Source organism: Lissotriton vulgaris, chromosome 11 (genome assembly GCF_964263255.1).
Source record: "Lissotriton vulgaris chromosome 11, aLisVul1.2, whole genome shotgun sequence".
Lineage (NCBI taxonomy): Eukaryota > Metazoa > Chordata > Amphibia > Caudata > Salamandridae > Lissotriton > Lissotriton vulgaris.
This window is the reverse complement of record NC_141699.1, coordinates 212,061,227-212,078,161: the sequence shown is the minus strand read 5'-3', so window position 1 is coordinate 212,078,161 and position 16,935 is coordinate 212,061,227. Positions and strand designations below refer to the sequence as shown.

Sequence of the window (16,935 nt, the reverse complement as noted above, 5' to 3'; positions counted from 1 at the left end):
AACCAGTGAGGTTTGATTAAAGATCTCCTTGACTGCAGCCTTTGGGTCCGTGTCTTCGTTTTTCCACGACAGGAATGTGGTTATTGAAGATTACTCGGTTCATATATATATATATATATACACAACCCAGCTCCGGTATGAAAGAAGCCGTCTGTAGGGCGGTCTGTGGTCAGGGCACTGGAAGCCCTGTGAACTATCACACCAACACTTCCTCCCTCGAGAAAGATTACCACGGACACCTCACATGGATTGCAGAAAGTTTAATCATTAAACTGCACAGCAACGCGTTTCGACTTTACGTCTTGATCACGCTAAAGAAGCTACACAGTGACCATACTTAAATATACTGTTTGTGAATAAACATCAACAAAGGACTTACACCATGGTGAAAAAAGTGATACATAGTGGTTCCGCCATTATAGCCTAGTCACAAATATATACAAATAACAACACTTTTTATGTCGTGCTGCGCCTTCGAAGGTCTGTTGGAAATGCATTTGCACAAATTATATAATGTTTACAATAGATATTACTGCATGATGCCCCAGTAGGACAAAATTATAATAATGTAAGGTCCAAGCATCGAACGGCACGGAAGGTTATGCCCCAGTGGGCAAGTTATTGCACGTCTCAATCCTCAAGAATGTCTTATTTAGGCAAAGTCCAAACCACTTTCAACAAAAAGTATGTGCCACCACCTAAAAAATGAACAAACAAGACATTGCCATAATCAACTGATGTTATATGTACAATTAAAAACATCATAACGGCAGCAGATAAAACAACAGGGTCTCAGAAACTCACATCCTAGTGCATATTAGTTACAGCACACTCAGGGGATAATTAATGTAGGTGGATAGCTAATTCTTCACTGGAATTAAGCCTCTGTGGCATCATGGTCTCAAGGTCTATGATATATTTAGATTCCAGTTTACGCAGTGCGAGCTTGCGATTGCCCCCCCGGATGTTATTGGGGACATCATCAATCACGACCATCCTCAACAATTTCTCATTTTGGAAGTGCTGTTCAGAGAAATGTCTAGCAACAGGATATTGCTTGTTATTGTGCCTGATTGCCCTGATATGTTTGAGGACACGTTTCTTGGCACAATGTATAGTGCTCCCTATGTACGCCTTGTCGCATGGGCATAACAGGGCGTATACACAGTACATGGTGTTGCAATTCAGTTTCTTTTTGATGGTCCGTTCTTTTTTTGTGCCGGTCATGCGTAAGATGTTACAGTCTGTGCTGTTACTGCACGCTTTGCATTTCCTGCATCTGGTATATGAGACGTGCAATAACTTGCCCACTGGGGAAAAACCTTCCGTGCCGTTCGATGCTTGGACCTTACATTATTATAATTTTGTCCTACTGGGGCATCATGCAGTAATATCTATTGTAAATATTATATAATTTGTGCAAATGCATTTCCAACAGACCTTCGAAGGCGCAGCACGACATAAAAAGTGGTGTTATTTGTATATATTTGTGACTAGGCTATAATGGCGGAACCACTATGTATCACTTTTTTCACTTTTTTCACCATGGTGTAAGTACTTTGTTGATGTTTATTCACAAACAGTATATTTAAGTATGGTCACTGTGTAGCTTCTTTAGCGTGATCAAGACGTAAAGTCGAAACGCGTTTAATGATTAAACTTTCTGCAATCCATGTGAGGTGTCCGTGGTAATCTTTCTCGAGGGAGGAAGTGTTGGTGTGATATATATATATATATATATATATATATATATATATATATATATATATATATATATATTGCAGCAGTAGCGCAAACTTCAATAACGCTCACAGAAGAGGGCTAGCACAGAAGTGAACTACACAATCGCCTCACATTTTCATGTGCTCATCTCTACTTTTAATATTCTTCGGTCAGAAAGCTCCCTTGCATTGCACCTTTTTCATCAGTACAGGATCCCCTAAGCTTTTCCCCTTGAAGTCCTCAGTCTTTCACAATTTAATACCTGGTAAACACTATTAGTGGAGGAGCAGAGCCATAGCTCACATGAGGCACAAAGAGGCCTCATATGCAAGTTCACAGCATTCTGAATTCCAACAAGCAAGCAGTGCTGAGCACTGGAAGGTGCTTGAGGGCAGTGAGGAGCTGGCACTGGTGGGCAGTGAGGAGCTGGTTCTGGTGGGCAGTGAGGAGCTGGCTCTGGTGGGCAGTGAGGAGCTGGCTCTCATGGACAGCGTGTGAAAGTGGCATTGGTGGATAGTGTGAGTTGCCAGAAACTGTGAACACTGTAAGTTAGCACAGGTGAGCTCTCTCTTCCATACTCTCTTGCTGTCTGTTACCATACTTTTTTTCTACCACACTATCAATATCTATGTGTGGTCCTCTGTGTAATAACCTCCCCAAAAAAATCTAACACCCAGCAATTTCTTAAATGATAAATAATTAAATCTTATTGCTTTATTAACCTTCCTGCTTTCTGAAGTTAACTTGAAAATGCATCATTTGTCCACTCTTTTTTTCAATATTTTCTCGGGGGGAGAACTCTCCGAATCCCCTGTAGGTTGTTCAAGCTCGCTCGCTTGCCATAGTGCAGTGCAACAATTATTTTACGCCTTATCACTTTCAAATGTCACCAGCCGCCACTGCTTGCAAGTGTGTATGAGGAGTTTGAATTGAGCGCATTTGTGTATCAGGAGCCAGTGTAGTTCCTTGAGCTGTAATGTGAGTTCTATTTGGGAGGTTGAGGATCAGTCCGACTGCCCAGTTCTGGATGGTTTGTAGTCTTCTAGTGATTTGCTTGTAATCCCATCGATAAGATGTGAGAAGATACACAGGTTACAAAGTGACACATGCTGTAAACAATTAATCAGTTATTTTGTAAAGGCTGTAAAAGCATGCTGAACAATAAGGCGTTAATATAGGAAAAAAGTATGTCATTTTTTTTTTTTTGGTTTCAGAAAATCCGAGCAGTTTATGACTCCAATCCTACACAGTTTAAGACATTGCAGCTGATTTTAGAAGGAGAGAAAGAACTATATGGAGCCCAGTGGCCTAAGGCAGGCGCGACCCTAGCTCTGATGTGGTTAAAAAGGTGAGTTTTATCATTTTGAGACTGTGTTAATGGGAGACTTTTTATTTTGTGGTTTGTTTTGGGTTTTAATACAGCTACAGCAGTCTGTTTCTTAGCGAAGTCTGCAGCCAGTTAATACCCCATACATACATGGCCTCCAGTTAGCGAGGAATCGCCCTGAGAAACAGGTGGCATTCGGTCAGGTCAGCTTTTCCACAGGAGGACACAGGTGGCTCAAATGTTCAAGGAGTCTTGTAAAGGCTCTCGTCCTGATTTGTTTGCCGTTTCATGGTATAATTTTAAAATAATGTAACTATTTTGCATTCATAATTACACACCCACAGCTAGATTCATGAAGCCAAATTGCGATCGCATTAGCTGCGAAAAAGCAATTGCGATCGCAATTTGTAGAAAAGGTATTCAACAAACAAAATTGGGAATTCGCTAAACATTTATGCAAAATCGCTATGAAATTCGCAGAAACCAGGCAGAACACAATCTGCGAATCGGTAATAGCGAGAAAGCAGGTTTTCTGCGAATAAAAGTGCGAAATCGCAAAAAAATCGCTATCGCAATTCATGAAAAATCGCTAATTGCGGAAAACCCCTAAATCGCTAATAGCAACGCGCAAATTAAGGAGAACCCAAACCAGGTGGTAACTATTAAAGAAAAAAAAAAATCTGAAAAAGAAGTATTGCTAAGTACCCACAGCTGCTGGCTTGAACAAACACACTTAAGGACATGCAGCTGGACCCTCAGGAGTCTCACAATGCCAGGACTCTACATGGTGGTCAGGCGGCGAAGGCTACAGTGAGCAGCACGGAACAGACGACGCATCCAGGATCGGATATTCCGTCTGCGGGTCACCCTACTGGGCCAAACCAGAGAGCAGATCTACGCAAAGTACCGCCTAAGTGGGGCAATGATAATCAAGCTGATCCGGGTCCTAGACCCCCTCCTGCAGCACCCAACAAGGAGGACCCACGTCGTCCCCACACATGTGCAGGTATTGTGCAGCCTGCACCTACTGGCCTCCGGAAGCTTCCAGGGAATAGTCACTGTTGCAGGAGTTATATCCCAGCCCACCATGTCCCGCTGCCTAAGGAGTTTCCTGGAGGCCATGCTGAGCCGCCTACACTTCATTTCCCACCAGCCAACAGGACTTGAACGAAACCAAGCTGCAATTTTACAATGTAGCCCAATTTCCACACATCATAGGATGCATTGACTGTACCCACATCCACATCTGCCCACCTGCACAAACAGAATACATGTATCGGAACCTTAAGTCCTACCACTCCCTCAATATACAGATGGTATGCAATGCAAAGACAATCGTCACGGACATAGTAGCACAGTACCCGGGGAGCACGCATGACTCCTTCATATTCCGGCACAGTGGCCTCCACACACGACTGGCCAGGGGAGACTTTGGTGAAGGACACCTACTGGGTAAGTACACATGCCACACAACAGTACAATATGCTAATGACGCTGCGCTGCACAGGCACTCACCCTCTGCTCCTATCAGGTGACAGCGGCTACGCTCTCCGTGAGTACCTACTCACCCCATACCTCAACCCAGCAACACCACAGCAACGGCGTTACAATGCAGCACACATTCGCACAAAAAATTGCATTGAACGGACATTTGGGCTTTTGAAGAGCAGATTCCGCATACTGCACAAGACTGGTGAGGCCATCAAATACATGCATCTGCTGCCGCATCGTGGCCGTGTGTGTGTGTGCTATCCTACACAACATTGCTACCAAGCGCAGGATACCTGTAGACATCTCAGGCAGTGAGTCAGAAGGGGAAAATCGGCCACCTGCACATGTGCGTCATGCACGCGGGGAGAATCCAGCAGAAGGACACAGGCGCCGCAACGAAATCTGCATGAACTATTTCTGTTTCGAAATGCCGTCGACCCAACATACAGCGTGACTCACGGCGCACTCAACGTTGGTTCCTAAACAAGAATATGCTTTCCATTAATTGATGACTAACCATTGTTTCTGTACATTGTCGTCCACTTTGTCACCTCGCTTCCTTCGTTATGTTTTTTCACCTGTCACTCGCGACGTCACTCTTTGTTTCACGAGCACCAAGTGCACAAAGCCCCCTTGGGTTGCCACAACATTTTATGCCAACAGTGCTTCTACAACTGTCAAGTATAGGATGCTTTTAATATATGATGCTACATGCACTTTCTAAAAATTGATACAGAGAGTCTTTCTTTCGCAACCTTGTAATGTCTTGTATATACACGTATATTTGCCTTTCTCATTAAATCCAATTGAGATATTGTTGCTCCAAATACAGATAAACCCAGATCTCAATCCGGTCTATGGGTTACACTCCTGTTTTTTCCTAGCATTTTCTGGTCACCATGCCAGCATTAGTTGACAAGTTCGTTGCACACGGAAAACTTCATAAAGACCTACCATTGGTCAACATGCTTTGCATCCATATGACTAACTGCTGGTTAAAATGGATAACTGTGCCAGAATTGTCTGAATGTTAGGCGTTCTAATCTGTGCTGCACGTTATGAATTCTGAAACATTTGTAATAAGTACAGAAAAGACGGAAGCCGGTTATTGACCGACTGGTTTGATCGTCACGTGGGTATAAACGCATGACCAGTCATCATACTCCCTACATATGTTTGCCGCTTGGAAGGTCACCGGTTCTGAAAAGGTGTCTTTGTTTGGATGGAATTCTCCTTGCCATTGTGTTTACTCCCCAATGAATTATTTGTTTTCATATTAGAATTAACTAGGACAATTAGCTAATGCACAGTTTGCAATGGATCGGTCTCAAACCACTGATGATATAACTCATTAATATATTGGCCATTTGTCACGCACTTTCCCAATCATGAAGTGCTTGTAAGCATGTGAGATGTAAACATAAAAGATAGGAAGGAATAGGATGGGCAAATTGGATGAGCAATTCAAAAGAGGTTGAAGAAAACTGTCGGTGAAAATATGAATACGTAAGTGATTTGTTTCTCATTAAGAGATGATTGTTTTCAAAATGCACTTGTTTGGGAATTCCGCAACCTTATTGCCTAGCAACTGAAGCTTCAACACTCCTCACCTTGGAAAACTCCATCTTGGGAATTCCAGACCGCAGTTATTTAGTTTGTATGCATTTGGTGAACCTGATATTAAAGCATAAATGTCCTTTGTCGGGAAATGTTCCTTTGATGCTGCATGAAGGTATGCATTACATCCAGACTTGTTTTGGCAGACTGGGATGTTCTGTAGGTGGGCTCATGGGATTTCAGATGGACAATAAACACTGCTGCGTTTTTTTGTTGTTTTTTAAGGTATCCCTTAGGCAGTGCTTGCAGGAGAAGAGCATGAAGCTCCGTCCACTTTACGCCTATCTTTTTAGTTGGCTCTTGTCCTTCTCCTTTGTAAATGGTTGCTTTTCTTTGGTCAGTATGCTTATTAGTCACTCCTTAGTGCTACATGTTCTCTTTTTGTAACCTCCCATGAGGACATCCCCTGTTCCATGTGTTGTTACTCCGTAGGCTTTAATTACTGTCTCTGAGCACTATTTTCTTAAATAGGTTTGTCCTGCTGGCAACACAGGCAGGACACGCTCTCCCTCAACACTTTGTTTTTTTGTTATCATTTATCCAGCGCAGCAAGCCTCAGTAAGAATTATGGCAGTCGCTTTTTCTTTTGTTATATGCTGGCAGAACACTGCTGCATGCCTTTCTTTTTTGGTTCATATATATTTTTGTATTTGTTTTTTTACAATGGCGCAAACCGCACTTTAGGTTTAATTGCCTTAAGCTGAAGAATGGTGCTGCACTTGCTTTAAAAGTAAAAAAATAGAAAAAAAGTTAACATTTAAAAAAAAAATTGTGTACCTTAGAAGCAATCGCATAACCCGCGTTTTAGCTCAAATTGTTCAAAGCCAAAGCATGTGTGCCATCATTGTAACAAAAGTAAATAAATAGGAAAAAGTGTGCAGCTACCATTTTTCTATATTCATTAACTTTTGTTACAATTGCCATAACCGCTCTTCAGCTTTCAACATCTTAAGCTAAAACTATTGCTTCAAAAGTAAAGAAATAGAAAAAAACTTCATTTTCTATTTCTTTACTTTTGAAGCAATTGCGGCACCTGCACTTTAGCTTAGGATGTTGACCGCTAAAGTGCGAGTGCTGCGTTTGCTTTAAATGTAAAGAATAAGAAAACACACTTTTTTCTATTTCTTTACTTTTTTTTTTGTCAAAGATGTATTTATTGATTCAGAAACATAGATAATAACAATAAGAAGACATCATCGACAGATATCAGTTATTCCCACCCAGGGGACTCCGAGGACGCCCTTCCAGAAGCCCACGGGAATACAGTATGCAAAAGCTGTAAAGTCAATGCAAGGTCCATGTCCCTTCGCTACAGTGGAACAGCCGAGGCCACAGCCCGGGCCCACCAGCTGCCAATGCGCCACAAGAGGCGGTAGTCCATCAGGCCAGGGTCCCAGCCCGGTAAGCATCTGCCCCGGAGTCCCCCCTGGTCCGCTCCAGCCGCCAAATAGTGTCACACAGGAAGAAAAAAAACAACAGTCCCCAACGGGACCTTAAATGGCCCTTACTTTTGTTATGTGCTACCCTTTCGAGCCTTTGTATAGCTGCCCTCTGTAGCTCCCGACTATGAAAACAGTGTTCCTGGTTACCATTACATTGGCCAGGAGGGCTTCAGGCTCTGTAGGTCCAGCCTCCATAAACCAACATTTTTCCTGACAAATAGTCTTTTTCGATCATTTGACTCTTTTCCTCTGAAGGTGGTCACCCTTTTCACATTGGCGAAATTAATTCCTCTCGGTGCCTTCTACGCACGACTCATCCATCAAAGGAGGAGAAGATACTCCATTGTTTGGACACAAAAAGAGCTCTTGTCATGCTACATTGATATTGCTGAAGACCACCTGCTCTTAATTTGCTTCACTGGAGCGAAAAGGGCAGGGCTGTGAAGAAACAAACTGTTTTCAGATGCATAGTGCTCTGCATAAAAATCTGCTACGCATTGGCAAAGCAGTAGCCTCCTTAGGACCTTTGGGCTCACTGCACCAAGGTCAAAGCAGCCACAACAGCGTTTGCATGCGGGGTGCCTCTCCTGGACATCTGTCATGCTGCTACGTGGGTGTCTCTCTATATGGTCATTAAACACTACGGCTTGGAAAGTCGTGTCCCTTGCAATTGGCATATCGCCCATTAAGTCCTCCAGGAATTTCTGGTCTAAGACAGTTTGCAGACCCACTTTCGGGAAGATGTTGCCTGGGTATTTATTCTAATGTAAGGAATAGAAGAGCAAGTTACTTACCTTCGGTAATGCATTTTCTTGTAAAAACTCCAACTGCAGATTCCTCACTGATCGGCTATGCAAACTGGGTTATTTTCCCTAAAAGATCCCTTAGACACTGCACACTGGTCAAAACTGCTACATTGTGTTTTTTATGTGGTTCTGTGTTTTTTGCTTGTAACTATTCTAGTGTAGAAGTGTAGCCGGTGTAGAGCTAAACTATGCCACCTACTGGCGAGCAGAGGTATTGTTCAACATTTTCCAGATCCAGTCTGATGCCTGGGGAATATGCTAAGGTGAGGAATCTAAAGTTAGAGTCTCTACTATAAAAATTGTTACCACGGGAAATGTAATTGTTTGTGTGGAGGCCCCAAAATGTCTCAGTTGTGTGATACAGTTTGAAACAATGAAGGTGGCACCGCACAGGATTTGAGGGAATCTGGGAAACCGTATTACTTTCTCTCTTCTGATTTCCTTTTTGGTACTACACTTGACACCTCCTGTAAGGTTAGTGTTTCTTGTCTGTTGCAGGAAGAAGTTTGGAAAAAGGGTTGCCCAACCAAATTTTAACAAGACTTTATCTCAAGGGAAACTGCTCCTGCTTCAATTGAAACCAAGTAGCTGAAAATCATTTGTCTTACATTCTCCCCTGAGGCGGAAAGCCGGGGGCGCCTTGCTTTACTCTTTGCTGCAATTCTACGTGCTACTGATTAATATTAGCGTTTTTCTTAAAAGTTTGTATATATTTTAATCAGCCCGTTTTTACCAGCACAGCCCTCACCTCGGTGCGAGATCAGCGTCGCCCCGAGGCTGCAGACAGGCTTCATAGGTCTACAGCGCTTGCTCCCACGCGCTGACACATCACCCCACCCACCTCAGCAGCCATCTTGAGTGAGGGAAGGGTGGCGGTGCAGTGCTTGGAAACCTCCCGCCCTCCTAGATTACTTAAGGGTCGGAGATTACCCTTCCAGGTAAAATCATTTGTCTTACATTCTCCTCTGAGGCGGAAAGCCGGGGGCGCCTTGCTTTACTCTTTGCTGCAATTCTACGCGCTACTGATTAATATTAGCTTTTTTCTTAAAAGTTTGTATATATTTTAATCAGCCCGTTTTTACCAGCACAGCCCTCACCTCGGTGCGAGATCAGCGTCGCCCCGAGGCTGCAGACAGGCTTCATAGGTCTACAGCGCTTGCTCCCACGTGCTGACAAATCACCCCACCCACCTCAGCAGCCCTCTTGAGTGAGGGAAGGGTGGCGGTGCAGTGCTTGGAAACCTCCCGCCCTCCTCTCTTTCTTCATGCATAAATACATCAGACCTTCCCGTCCGCGCAGCGGGCGCGCCGGCGGCGCGCCGAAGGCGCGCCAAAGGCGGGCCCGTCTGCGCCTGTCCGCGCCAGGACCGGGCCTAGGGCGACGACCCCTGGTCGACCGTTGGATACCCATGTCCAACTAGGTTATTCACGCTCGACTTTACTGCAATTTAGACCTGCACCAAACCCGAGCTGCCCCTTACTAGATCCATCCTTGGTTATACACGCCCTCAGTGCCTCATGCACCCATTGTCACCTCTCTATTCCTTTATGTTACGCCCAGGCTCATACCAATCAGCCGACCACCTCCAAAAACGACTCCTTTCTATTTGCACTTATTAATGCCCGCTCAATATGCAAGCAAGCCAGGAAGTAGCTGACCTAATCACCGATAATAAACTAGATATTCTTTTTGTCACTGAAACCTGGGCAGATGAGTCGTCAGAACCAGATATGGTCACGGCAGTACCCATGGGTTACAAGGTTTACCGACATGATAGAGCCAGGAATAAAAAAGGAGGGGGCCTAGCCATCATAGCCAAAGATTGCTTTATGGTTAGAGCTACCCCTATCACTTCCACATCCTGTGAAGCGATGGAATTCGGAATAAAGCTCTGCTCCGTCTTCAACTTCAAGGGAATATTGATCTATCGCCCCACCGGGACAAAGACAGGCTTCCTTGCAAACATCAATACAATGCTGGAAACCTTAGCCACAGAAACAACACTTACAGTTCTAGGTGATCTGAACTTTCACCTAGATCAAGTCGACCAAACTGATACATCCTCCCTTGTAACAGACATGGAAATATTAGGGTTATAACAACTGGTCGCTTGTCCCACACATTTAGCTGGCCACACGCTTGACGCTATATTCTCAAACGTTGAGGGCCTTCAAATATTGGACACCCTACCTATGCCGTGGACTGACCACTATGCCATTTTTGGCAAAATCAACATCCCCACCGAGACTCACCAACCTAAAACACCTCGGATAAGGAACCAAAACGCTTTCAAAGACTGGAAGCATATAAATCACAGAGTTAAAAACGCAACTGGTTAAGACCTGCCCCACGGTGTCCACTGACCCTAACACGGCTACTTTACAATTCCAGACCTGGCTCACCCACGCAACGGAGCGCTCCGTCCCCACCAAATCATTGTCTAGGAATAGATCCAAACCAACCGCTCCATGGTATTCTGACGAGCTAAGATTGCAAAAACAGACCAGCAGGAATCTGGAAAGGCGTTGGAGATTAACCTACGACATGGACAGCAAGAAAGTCTATAAAGACTCATTGGCCCTTTATAAATCCATGATCATAAAAGCAAAAAAAACATTTTACACAAATAAAATTGATCAAGCAAAAAACTCTAGTAAGCAACTGTTTAAAGTTACGAAAATATTGGCAGGCAATGTTCCCGACCTCACCCCCTCCCCGTCTCAAGCTCTTTGTGACGCTCTGGCAGACTTTTTCTTCACCAAGGTGGACGAAATTTATCAGGCCTTTGCCTCTAAACCCGCGACCACCAACAGGGATCCCCCTTGTGCACATTCAGCCAATGATTTTTCAAGCTTCATCCCACTCACAGATGAGCACATAAGGACTATTGTTTCCTCTATCAAAAGCGGCTCCGCCTTGGACCCTTGTCCTCTATCAGTTTTACCACCAGTAATGGAGACCATCATACCTGTGCTGACACAAGTCTGTAACACCATCCTGTCTTCAGCTATTTACCCAAAATCTCTAAAAAACACCTTATTGAAACCTTTACTAAAAAAAACCCTGCTTAGATAAAAAAGAACTTAAAAATTACAGGCCTATCGCAAGCCTTCCATTCTTAGCCAAAGTGGTCGAAAAGGCTATGAATTCCCAACTATCTGATTTTTTAGAAAGACACCGACTGCTCGATGACTTCCAATTCGGCTTTCGGAGGTACCACGGGACCGAGACTGCCCTTATTAAGGCAGCAGACGATGTTAGAGCCATCCGGGACCAAGGAGGTACCGCTATTCTAGTACTACTGGATCTATCTGCAGCCTTCGACACGGTCGACCATAACATCTTGGTCGACCGTGTCGGAAAGTTGGGCATCCGCCATCATGCCAGAGACTTGCTCGCCTCCTTTCTAGCAGAGAGATCTCAAGCAGTCACCCTTGGACCTTTTCAGTCTGCGCAACTCTCGCTGCCATGCGGGGTCCCCCAAGGCTCATCCCTTAGTCCGACACTATTTAACATATATGTGTCGGACCTTGCCTATGTCATCAGGGCATATGGGATGAGCCTAACGTCTTACGCAGACGATACACAACTGGTCCTGGCCATCAAGGGTGACGGAGGACAAGTGGCACAAAACTTCAAAGATGGACTACTGGAAATAGGAGAGTGGATGACCACAAATTGCCTCAAACGTAACTCAGAAAAAACTGAGGTAGTGGTCTTTGGACCACTCCTCCCAGCATGGTCATCATGCTGGTGGCCATCAGCTTTTGGCTCACCCCCCATTCCAACAGCTAAAGTTAGGAATCTGGGAGTCATCTTCGATGATGGGCTCACCTTTCTGGACCATGCAAACAAAGTGGCCACCACCGCCCATTATAAACTGAAAATGATCAGGAAGATCCGCCCCTTTCTACCTGAGTCAGCAATTAAAACACTGGTCAGTGCATTAGTCTTGTCATCACTCGACTATTGTAACGGGCTATTTCTTAATGCCCAGGCCAGGGTCAAACAAAAGTTACAGTCCATTCAGAATGCCGCGGCACGACTGATTTCAGGAACTGCCAAGTTCAGTCCCATTTCAGATACGATCAGGCAGTACCATTGGCTACCGATCCACAATAGAATAAAGTTCAAGTCCTTGTGTATAGTCTACAAAACACTTAACAACCAAGGACCGCATGCTCTTAAAACCCAATTAACACCCTACATACCCTGCAGACAGTTACGCTCTTCCACCTTACACCAATTAGTAATCCCTCGAACAAAAACAGTGTCTTGGGGTGACCGCCGCTTTTCAGTGGCCGCACCCAAACTCTGGAATACCCTTCCTCAGTACATTAGGACGAGCCCGTCACTCCACCAATTCCGAAAACTCTTAAAGACATGGCTTTTTAATCAGTGAGGCGCAGACTACATATAGGAGACAGATGATTTTTTAGCGCCGAGACGCCCACGGGTATTTGCTGCGCTCTATAAATGTCAAAAATAAAATAAATAAATAAAGATGTCTAATTCTCAAAATCAAGAAAGTGCTTTTTGTATCTAGTAACTTGATGTCAATACAAAGCATATGCATTGCAGGTTGCCATTTGCGTCATGGACACAATCGACTTCTTATACCAGATACTGGTCTTTGGTGCAGAATTGTAAGGCTGAAGAATATGGTCTGTCCTGTAAACCACACTGATTTATTTGTTTTAGACCAGAATGCAATAAGGTTTCTGGATTTCAGCAACCGAACGACTCGGAGGCTGGTGATGTGGTCTCATTATCTGTTATGGTCAAAAGATACACTTGCCTGCAATATTCAAATTTCAGAGTTTGGCAGTTTTTCACATCGCAAAGCACTGTACTGCTCTTTTGCAAGCTTCTTAATTACCAGCTCCACAGGAAACCCTATTCTGTTGCTCCTAACTATACTACAAGCAAGTTTGGCCATGGAAAACAACTCCGGGAAAAATGGAATTCTAGTATAGAAATGATCTAGATAAGTGTGCTGCCCCTTGTTTAATAGGGGATCCACACGATCCCAAACAATTTTCCCAATGGTAGCTAAAGATTCAGGTCAACTAGGTTTTGAAATGCTAGCCTTCTCCATGTTTGGGCACTGGCTTAGCCAGTAGCGCTTTCAAATAGAATTTTTAACTTTATTTTATTTATAGAATTTATAAAGCTCTCTGTCACCAACTGCTATCCTGGCTCTAGCCACTAAAATGGTCAAAAAAAAAAAAACAAGAGCCCTTGGTGGGGGGAGGGTGTAGAGACCACAGGTTCCATAACTTACTAACTACATAAGGTCGGTATTTCCTAAACTCAGTCACACACAGCAGATTATCTGACTAAGTATGAAGGGATCTACCTGGAGTGTATCTTCTCAGCCTCTTCTGCCAGGGAGGCAGGCCTCTTCCCCTGAAGAGCATTGAACGTAATACAGAGCGATTTGAACAGAATACTTTGTTTTATCGGTAGCTAATGCAGTTCCTTTAGTGCCAAAGAGGCAGAGGCTTTCCTAGATCTGTTCAAGGCAAATTTGGCCTCTGTGATTGGAATTCTTGACAGACGATTTAATAGATATTACGGTGTGCTCTGCAAAACGGCATTACAGTAGTCCATATGACTATGAATAACACTACGAACTACCAGTGCTCTGGCAGAAAGAGGTACCACCAGTAATATCTTCCGCAGAGCTCTCAGCAGCGCAAAGCAAGTGCCAGCGGTTTTATTCACATATTGAGTTTGTCATCAAAGATGATTCAGATTTCAGACCGACTCAGCAGGAACGACGGGCCTGTCAAAAGGCACCAGACAAAATTGGCAGCGAGTACAACCGGAACTTTATTGGCTCAACAACATAGAAGCTCAGTCTGATCCCTGTTGAACTTCAGGTAATTTAAACTGAGCCACTGGATAAGGTCCCACATGCAATCATGAAAGATGGAAGGCTGCTGATAACCTGCCAGCAAAATAATAAGCGGAGTATCATCTGCAGAGTTGACCAAGGTCACATTATGGGATTTAATAAGTGCGATCAAAGGGGCCATATTGCTGTTAAACAGAATCGGGCTAATAGATGAACCTTGTGGCACTCCCGGTTTAATCGCACTGAACAGGGAGGGCAACTGCCTGATATCTATCCAGTAGGTATGAGCGGAACCAGTCCAAGACTGTTCTGCCAACCCCAAGCACCGCCAGCCGGGCCAAAAGTGTAGTGTGACAGACCGTGTTGAAAGTGGCAGAGGGGTCCAAGTATCCTCATAGCTGATTGGCCCTCATCGACCTGCATACTTAAATCATCCTTTACTGTTTACTGCTTCCATACAATTGTTAATTCCCAAATATTAAACTAATAACTTGCTTACAGAGTGCTCCAAAATCTTTGCCTGATAAGGCAGGAAGGAAACTGGTCTATAATTACTCAAATTAGACCGATCCAAAGACAGTTTTTCCAAGATAGGAGTTACAATAGCTTTTTTCCAAACAGGAGGCACCGTGCCTGATTGCAGGGATTGACTACAAATTTGCCATTGAGGGGGGAAACCCTACTTCAGTCTGTTCTTTTCAAATTTTGACTGGCAGAGGATCCAATGGTGAGCCCGATGGAATGGCCAGAGCTTGAAAGCACTCATCGGAGAGGTTCAAATTTGCCAAATTTACAGTAGACTTTCTCAGACACCTCACTTAACATTGGTGGAGGATTCAGACTATTTCTAAAAACTACCAAGGAGAGTTGTCCCAAATTCGAGGAATGGATGCCTTCTAAAATTGTATTAATGTTTTCCTCGAAAAATTCTCCCAGGTCGTTGCAACGAACTTGTGAGGGCACTATAGCTTGACTTAAACAGGCTGGATTGAACATTTCTTTCATAATATCAAACACCTTCTTAGTGCTGTTTAGAGCTTTCGAAATGGCCTTGTCATAGAACTCCGCTTTGACATTTGTAATTCCTCTTATATTAGCGTAAGGTATCTTTAAGTGCTCTTTTGTCCTCTTCCTTTTATGCTATGCACCATCTCCTTTCTGTTGTTTTACACAGTTGTTTTACCAGCCTTAGTGAGGCATTATACCTGGTAGCGGAGGATATCTGACTGGATTTAATTTCCTTCAATAGAAGAACCAAATCCAGAGTTTGCAAGATTTGATTCTCCAAGGTAGTATTGATCTCTACAGAGTTGTCTGGATTGATGAAAGACGACAACAAAAAAAGTAGGATTATCCATACTAGGCCTATTAAGTTTGTTTCATGTTCTACCATAGCGTGTGCTAGCTCGGGATACTTTACCACCACGGGCCACTCTGCCCAGAAGTGAATGATATTGGAGCATGATCAGTCGAACAGCGTGGTGAACTTCTTCCCACGGTTGCCAGCCCAGCGGTAGCAAAAATGGGATCCAGGATATGTCCCCCCTTCATGTGTCTGGCGTGTACTAACTGTTGCATCCCAAAGAGGTTGCATGTATCTAGCATATATCCCTTGGTGCGGGGAATGGGTCTTTATCCAACCAAAAGTTAAAACCACCCAATAGAATTGTTCTAGAGTGAGTCGGGGCCAGATTACTAAATCATTCCAAAAGGGGCTGTGAATAGGAACTAGATGGCCCTAGTGGACGATAACACAAAATGCCTGAACACGGGCAGCCTTCTCCATCGTGTTCAGGTCCTCCGAGTTCATCCGGACTAAGCAGGACAAAATCCCACGTAACTTTAAAAAAAAAAATGTTTTTGTTTTTTAGCAGAGCATTGGGCGGTAGACGCCATGTGAATGGCAGTCTGTATGGCAGGGGTATCTGAAGGGTCAAAGTAACAGGAGAGTGATCAGTTAGCGTGCAAGCGTGATGGGACACATCTGATACCCAAGAGAGCTGATCTGGGAAGGTGAGCCAAAAATCTAGGCGTGGCCATGCATTATGTTGCTGTGTGATGCAAGTACCCTCATGGGTGTTAGGATGGAGGCACCTGTGTCTGCGAGACCATAGTCCTCTATAATTTAAGCGCGGCGGCTGCTTGTGGGTGGTGTGTGCGCGAGGCCCCCACCCTGTCATCTCTTAGGGACAGTACTGTATTAAAATCGTACCCCCATATTAATGCTGCAGCTCCCATGGATTGTATAGCGTGCCACACTTGCTGGAAAAAAGTGGGGTCATCTACATTTGGTCCGTATACATTAGCAATTAGTACCCTCTGGTGAAACAGCACCCCGGGAATCAACAAATAGCACCCCTCCGTCTTATTACCTTCAAGGTTTGCCAAGGGGTCCCCTTCTTTATTAGCGTGGCAACCCCTCAAGAGTAGTTGGAGTAGCATGAGGTAAACACCTCACTCATCTGTTGTACTTCAGTCTATCGCAAGCTGTGCTCTTTAGGTGTGTCTCCTGAATGAGACATATTGCAGCTGCGTGCCTTTTCGTGGTCATTAAGACTGCGTATGTTCCACGTAATGCATGGTAAATTAGACCGAAAACTTGAGATAGTGTATGTCCCTTGTAATTATTGATTTTGCTACATAGCATGTGTCCGGAGGCGCTTCGGAGAG

General features: G+C 44.2%; 1 protein-coding gene across 1 annotated transcript in view; it reads left to right on the top strand.

Annotated features, from left to right (window-relative positions):
* The window catches only part of GLTP (glycolipid transfer protein), a 318,369-nt gene that overhangs the window by 206,736 nt on the left and 94,698 nt on the right, over nucleotides 1-16,935 (top strand). Inside the window, exon 3 of the mRNA XM_086943122.1 lies at nucleotides 2,937-3,070. Within this exon, the coding sequence (XP_086799248.1) occupies nucleotides 2,937-3,070 (134 nt within the window). The remainder of the gene's footprint in view (nucleotides 1-2,936; nucleotides 3,071-16,935) is intronic.